This window comes from Arachis stenosperma, chromosome 3, assembly GCF_014773155.1.
Source record: "Arachis stenosperma cultivar V10309 chromosome 3, arast.V10309.gnm1.PFL2, whole genome shotgun sequence".
NCBI lineage: Eukaryota > Viridiplantae > Streptophyta > Magnoliopsida > Fabales > Fabaceae > Arachis > Arachis stenosperma.
Genome location: NC_080379.1, coordinates 162,687,868 through 162,695,844, shown reverse-complemented (window position 1 = coordinate 162,695,844; position 7,977 = coordinate 162,687,868). Strand labels below are relative to the sequence as shown.

At 30.5% G+C, this 7,977-nt stretch overlaps 1 protein-coding gene across 1 annotated transcript; it reads left to right on the top strand.

The window, feature by feature from the left end:
* The first annotated feature begins 4,572 nt into the window (after positions 1-4,572).
* Positions 4,573-5,885, top strand: LOC130967600 (homeobox-leucine zipper protein HAT5-like). The gene is made up of 3 exons (XM_057892530.1): positions 4,573-4,842; positions 4,929-5,326; positions 5,400-5,885. Exons 1-3 carry the CDS (start codon positions 4,773-4,775, stop codon positions 5,769-5,771), a joined length of 840 nt encoding a protein of 279 aa, XP_057748513.1. The 5' UTR covers positions 4,573-4,772; the 3' UTR covers positions 5,772-5,885.
* The last annotated feature ends 2,092 nt before the right edge of the window (positions 5,886-7,977 follow it).

Here is a 7,977-nt window from a genome sequence, read left to right as displayed (position 1 = left end):
CATTTAATGGATGTGGTAACAGCCTATTTATACGGCTCATTAGATCGGGATATCTATATGAAAGTCCCTGAAGGACTAAAGATATCTAAACCATCCAGTGAATATTCACAAGGGTTATACTCAGTCAAATTGCAAAGATCTTTATATGGTCTAAAGCAATCTGGACGAATGTGGTATAATCGTCTTACTGAGTATCTGGCCAAAAACGGTTTCAAGAATGATGATATATGCCCGTGTGTTTTCATAAAGAAAACAGCTTCTGGATTCATTATAATTGCTGTGTACGTTGATGATTTAAATATCATTGGGACTCCTGAAGAGATTCCAACCATTATAAAAACTCTAAAAGAAGAGTTTGAGATGAAAGATCTTGGAAGAACTAAATTTTGTCTCGGCCTGCAGATCGAGCATATAAAAAGTGGGATCTTTATTCATCAAACAACATACACAGAAAAGATCTTGAAGAGATTTTATATGGATAAGTCACATCCATTAAGTACCCCAATGATTGTAAGATCTTTAGATGTGAAAAAGGATCAATTCCGTCCTAAAGAAGAGAATGAAGATATCATTGGTCCTGAAGTACCATATCTTAGTGCCATTGGAGCGCTAATGTATCTTGCTAATAATACGCGACCTGACATATCATTCGTGGTAAATTTACTAGCAAGGTATAGTTCCTCTCCAACCAGAAGACATTGGAGTGGAATCAAACAAATTTTTCGATATCTTCATGGAACGGTTGATATGGGATTGTTTTATCCCTACGGATCTAAGTCACAACTAGTTGGCTATGCAGATACCGGATACTTGTCTGATCCACATAAAGGGAGATCTCAAACAGGATACCTGTTCACATATGGTGGTACAGCTATATCTTGGAGGTCCACGAAACAGACAATTGCTGCAACATCCTCTAATCATGCTGAAATACTGGCGATTCATGAAGCTAGTCGCGAGTGTTTTTGGCTGAGGAGTTTGATTCAATATATTATGTCATCATGTGGACTGATTGATCATAAGATAGCTCCAACTGTCCTGTTTGAAGATAATACAGCATGCATTGCTCAACTTAAAGGCGGATACATTAAAGGCGATAGAACAAAGCACATTTCTCCCAAATTCTTCTTCACTCATGATCTTCAAAATCAAGGGACAATTGATGTCCAACAGATCCGTTCAAGTGACAATCTGGCAGATTTATTTACAAAGTCACTCCCAAAATCCTCCTTTGAAAGATTGGTACATGAGATTGGGATGCGCCGATTTCGAGACGTTAAATAATGTCAGCAAGAGGGGGAGACTGTACTCTTTTTTCCTTGGTCAGGTTTTTTTTCCATTGGGTTTTTCTTGACAAGGTTTTTAATGAGGCAGTCCCCAAGGATATGGTACTCTTTTTCCTTCACTAAGGTTTTTCCCACAGGGTTTTCTTTAGTAAGGTTTTAATGAGGCATATTCCTAAATGAGCATTCAAGGGGGAGTGTTACAGCATGGATAGATAAGGATGAATGCTCATTTAAGGGTGAATCTGATTTCCTATGTAAGGAGCAAATTCACATGAAAAAGTACAATTAATAAAGTTTGAATAGTTGAATTTATTTGCCTATAAAACATGAACGAGGCAAATGGATTGAACACAGTTACAAATACTTCCCTTTCTCTATCTCTTACAACAACTTAATATTATTCTCTTTTATATTACAATCAAATACCATTCTCCTTATATTACTATTACAATTCTTTCTCTTCTTTTATTTTATAAGTATTTTAAATTCTATTTTCTATTACTCTTTACATATAATATTAATAGCAATATTAACCATCTTTATTATATTGAGATAGTAACAATAAACAAATGCAATTTTCTCTCTCTTTATTTTTAATACTTTTTCTTATCTTTGTATATATATACACAATACAACATATAATATTATTATATATATATAAATATTATTGAGCTAATTATATTAATAATAGAGTCTTCTATTTATACATCTTTATTTTATATATATCTTTATTTATTTTACAATAAAAAGGAAATTTACACTATCACACCAAAAATACAGAAGGGGATATCGGATAATCAGTATAAGGGAGTTAAATAATTTGGTGAAAGAGAGGTTAAAATAAATAGAGAAGTAAAAAAGTATCGCTTTAATTTCTTCTGCTTATATCACCACTACTATTTCTCTATTTCATATCTCGATGCTTTCATTTTTTTTAGTGGAAAGCTCGATCTTTTAAAGGAGTACAGAATTCTAGTGTCAAGTGATTAAACATTGACATTATCATCAAGGATAAAATTCAACAAAAAAAAACCATAAACATAACACTAATAAGTAACTAAACAATACACACAAAATCAAATTATTCCTCAAATATAATATATTAGTTCGAATCTTTTTTGATTGTGTTCTTCCATTACTTGTACTGCATAAGAAGCCAATATTCTTATTTCTCCAACTTTATTCATCTATAGTCTTCAATTGTTACTTTTGATTCCCACTCTTTTCTTGACTTGTATTCACTTTCATTAAGACGGTAAAATATAGTAATGACTAATAATGACTCACTAATTAAGTTAATTAGGTGGCTAATAGTAATTAGAAAACCCTAAGAAATTAAAACTTTTCTCACACTATATACGATGACGAGCACATAGTTTTTCACATATAGATGATGTCATATGTATGTCAAATTGTGAGTGAAGTCACAAGATTATTACAAGAGTATGTATGTGAGACAAGGAAATCCTGCACAAAGCAGCTGGTAGAATCAGTTGAAATTAAAATGGCTCGATAGCCATGTGCTGCTGCTGTTTTTGGTAATTTACAACATTCTTGTGTAATTATTTATTTCTTTATTAAAATTTTAAATGTATGCACACATAATACCATTGAATTTGGAGCACACATTCAAAGCGTACCAAATTCCTTGACATTTCGTTTTGTTCTCTACTTCTCCCTAAAGTCTTAACATAAATAGCTTTGAAAATAAAGGAACACACATTCAAGTCAAAAGTCCATCATCATCATCATCATCATATATAATAGGTTTGTTTAATTTAACCATTTCCCCTTCAAAGCAAGTACAAGAAAGAGCAATAGTCCTTTTTTAATTTAAAGGGTCATTTTGCTCATTAATTATAAAGAAAAGAAGCCAGCATATGAATTGAAGAAAAAGTGAAAAACTAGCTAGCCAATTGCTCGTTATAAGCTTTAAGGTATATATAGATTCATGCATGTGTCTGTTCATACTTTATTCTTGTGTTCCAACATCGATGTATTGAGTGAATAACGTAACAAGCAACAAATATCTGCGTTTATTTTCTTCATATATATATAGAAATGAAACCAATTGAGCAGAACATGTGCAAACCTCTCTGTTACTTTAATTATAGGAATCAATGTCCTGCTCTGATCTACTGCATATATAAGACAAATAATCTCCAATCTGTGATCTTTATTGAGAATTGAGATGTACCTTGTATCTAATTATCAGCGCTTGTTTAATTTCCTATGTAGATCCTGCAAGTTGAGAAGTAGAGAAGAGAACTGATATATTGTAATGACGAACCAATTATAAACGGAAGATCAGAGCTTCACGTGTTGGAAATTACACGGGTTTATTTATTAATTACTATACATTGTTGGGCTGATTTTTTTTAGGGAGTGTTAGAGTAACAATGATTATCTTGAACAACATGAACAACCACCAATCAAATACAAGTACACTACACCCTAATTTAATGCTACTCATTAAATTTACTCTTTTAACCCTATTAAATTGTTCACACATTATTCAAAAATGTTATTAGTTACTTATACTTTTCTTTTTTTTAATATGGAAAAAAATATTGGTGTTTTTGTTGAAAATAGAATTATTTGATATAATTACAAATAAGTAGATTTTGCAGATAAGAAGTCAACACGTGGGAGCGTATTGGACAAATAGCAACATCCTGGCCAACACATAGAGGACGCGTTGCACACGTGACAACATCTTGACCAACACGTAGGAGCATGTTGAATAACTTCCACAATACTGTAATACACTTCAAATGTCAATATTCAACAAAAACACTATTTTTATTTGCATATAAAAAATAACTTCTGACATTGTTGTGTCTTATTGCTATTAAATTATATATGACAATTTGAGATGTTTATTGTGGATTATTATACACATCTTATGGTTTATCTGATATAGGTTATTTAGTTATCAGCTTGTATCATTTAGAATTTTTTTAAGGGTAATACTAGGTAATTAATAATTTTCTTGAACAATATAAACAACCACTAATCAAATAAAAATACACTATACCTCTAAATTATCCACTTAAATCTTAATAATATTAGAATAATCATCCGCACACCTAATAAAATGAATATTCAATATATCCATTATTTATATTGTTTAGTATTTTCATTGTTTACTTATACTTTTTTATTTTATTTATTTTTTTATATATTTATATTATAATTAGTTATATACAAAGTAACAACTCGGATGTATTTAATTTAGTTAAATCTGTGAGGATCATTTACTTACTGAAGTTTGGGTGAAGGTAACTGTAGTTTGTACCGTAAATAAAAGATGAGGAATGAAATAGAAGAATGTGGGAGTGTGTGACCATACTGTTGGCTGTCTTTGATTCACATTGGAAGCATAGCAGTTATCCGTTAGCAGAGTACACCGCCTCTTAAGTCACTCTCCCCATTCTTGCATTCATTTTCTTTTCCATATCCTCTGCTACTTCATCAACTCTTTTCATGGAAGAGGCTATCAACCAACTCTATGCTCCTCAAACCCTTTTTCACCCCTCTCAACCTTCTTTCCAAGGTTTTATCATCCTTTCTCTTCCACACCCTTCATTCTAATTTCTAGCACAAATTCTTTAATTTCTTTCTTTTCTTTTCCATTGGCAGGATCAAAATCAGTGGTCAACTTCGAGAGTGTTAGTGTTAGTGGCAGCGGGCCCTTGTTATTGGAAGACAACACTTTTGGCGTTGATGATGAAGACTATGACTGTTGCTTGCAGCAACAAGGTAGCAGTTACAAGAAGAAGAGGCTGAGAAGCGACCAAGTTGAGTTTCTGGAGAAGAGTTTCGAGGTGGACAACAAGCTTGAACCCGAAAGAAAGTTCCAACTCGCAAAACAGATTGGCTTGCATCCAAGGCAAGTTGCCATATGGTTCCAGAATCGAAGAGCAAGGTTCAAGACCAAGCGAATTGAGAAAGATTTTGCTGCATTGAAACAAAGCTTTGATACCCTTCAACAACAATATGACCTTCTTCTTCGTGACAATCTCAACTTACAACAGCAGGTAATAAATAACTAATAATCAATTTTTATAAGCCTTTAGTTGTGTTGGTCAATTTAGAATTTGCTTGTTGCAGGTTGATTCATTGAAGAAGAGAGTAATTCCGAGAGAAGAAGAAGGTTTGGATGATGGTGTGAATTCAAAGCATATAATAGAGGAGGTGGGTGTGAATATGATATCCAAAGTGGAAGATGCCACAACCACCACCAATTCATCAAAAAGCGATGTTCTTGATTCTGATAGCCCAAACTACACTGATGGAAACCATTCCTCCTCACCTCATCATGATTTCTCTTCTCATCATCAACAACATAATAACAATAACAACCTCTTGAAAACCCTCTCTTTCTTACCAAAGATTGAAGATGATGATGATCATGACAACACTTGCAATTTTGGGCTCCCTGTTGTTGATGAAGATCAAGCCTTTGATTTTTGGTCTTACTGAGGATGTTACTGTTAGTGTTATACTACTATAGTTACTGCACAATAATAATGTTGACCATCCTGTTACTTGTAACTCTTTCAAAAACCAATAAAAATTGGTAGTGTTGCGATGTCATATTATTATTATTATTTTTCAAATCGTAATTTCTAAGTAAATACGAAAAAATTATGTCAATTGAGTTATAGTAATATAATATATTCAATGGTGTCATCGGTACAAGTGTACAACAAAGAAAATTCTAACACTTTTCTAATTTTTTTACTGTAATTATAATGATTAAATGTAGAAAAATTTTAAATATATTTAATATGTTAAAAGTATAAAAGTCTTTGGTATTATTTCTATTTAGAAATTAATTTAAAAGATAACTACCAGAATGGTTTAAGAGGCAACAAGAATCAAACTTTTTAGGCTATAATAATACCTGTATGTTTAATTGAATCTAAAATATAAATTTAGGAGTATAAGGTAGCAATCAACACAATGTTCTATCTGATAATTACAATATATTTGATGTTTAATCCATTCAGAAAATATAAAAGAAAAATAAAAAATACCCCATGAATACAATATGTTAGATTCTCTCACCTTAAACTTGTTTTTACCAATATTATCACAACTAATAAATAGGTGATTGAATCGATAAAACTAAAAATTTAAAAATTAAAATTATATATTTATGTATAAAATATATAATTTTTTAAAAATATTTTTTAATTATTATTTTATATTAATTAACTATTAAATAATTAAATTAATTTGACTGATTAACCAATTATTTAACTTTTTTTATCAATTTATTATTGATTGATCTTTACACTAAATTGGACTAATTTAGTGAACAGTTTCTAGTTAAAGCGATTGAATTTGTTGATTCGTTCTGGTTTCTAGAACAATAATTTTTACTTATTAGTATTTTTTACATTATATTTTAATGACATTAATACATATTTAAAGTCCTATAATTCAACTGGGGTAGGTAGATTTTTATTTCTTGATCCTATTACCAATCGTCACAACCAAAATTCCGAAAGAAAATTTATTTAAAAAAAAAAACAAAAATTTCCATATTTGATGGGACACAGAAGACTAAGATGCATGTATATATGGTTTTGTTCACATACATTGACTATGTTGTCACAATCTGTATGCATTTGATGCCAACTTGTGTATGAACATTATTATTACATAAGTGAGGCCCTTGCCCCTTGGAACTCGTGAAAGTTGCTTCAAACATCAACTTAATTATACTACTGCTTATATGCCTATAAGAAGAAAATATATATATTACACCCTCACGCACGAGCAACATTAATTAAATTTAGCTTAATCCAATGTTGGTATAAACAAATCAATATTTTAATCCCAATTAAGAAAAATTAAACGCATGGAAAATATGGTTAGATGTTGTGAATCCTTAGATATACGTAGAAGTCAAGGTTTTTGGATACGTTGTGGTTAAGCTGGAAAATTTTGATTGGCGAGACACATTTAATTTTTGATAATGTTAGAAAGATAAAACAAGTTTGGACTATTTTTTTCACCAAATATTTTCGTTTAATTTTAAACCCCGTTTAGTAGTTGATCAGGGTATTGCGTTAGGAAATTGTTTAATTTTTTAATTTGTTTGTGGGTAAATGGACTATTTGTACAATGTGTACAATGGGTTATTGAGTTATAAAATGAACATTCTTCATGCTATCTAGAATAACCATCTGAGTACTAGGGATAATAAACATCTCTCCAAAATCTTCAGCTGAGGAAAAAAGATAACACTAATGGTTATATCTCTAATCTTCCATAAACCTCCATTATATACATTGTACAAATATTTTATTGGCTCCTCATACTTTTCCTACATATATTGATTTTAATCAATAACAGTAATCTCATTGTTATAAATACTAAATTAAATTAGTCATAATTATTTTTTATTTGGAATTAAATGAGAATAAAATTATATATTATCTTTTAGATTTTAGATATATTATTTTTTGGACTTTAAATACTATTTTTATTTGGACTTTAGAGTTTAATAAATGTCATGCTCAAATATAAATAGTGACTTTAGGATTTCGATCTCTAATATATCAAAGTCGTCTTAGCAACTCTTTTTCTATTAAAAAAATTGAAATTCAGCCATTAAAAATACAAAAGCTTTTGATTGAAAAAGAATGAGCCAATTCTTTTATTAATTTTTTTTATT

Coding starts and splice junctions, on each gene's coding strand:
- LOC130967600 (XM_057892530.1), top strand. CDS start 4,773: ATGGAAGAGGCTATCAACCAACTCTATGCTCCTCAAACCCTTTTTCAC. Junction 4,843..4,928: donor CTCTCAACCTTCTTTCCAAG/GTTTTATCATCC, acceptor TTCCATTGGCAG/GATCAAAATCAGTGGTCAAC. Junction 5,327..5,399: donor ATCTCAACTTACAACAGCAG/GTAATAAATAAC, acceptor TGCTTGTTGCAG/GTTGATTCATTGAAGAAGAG.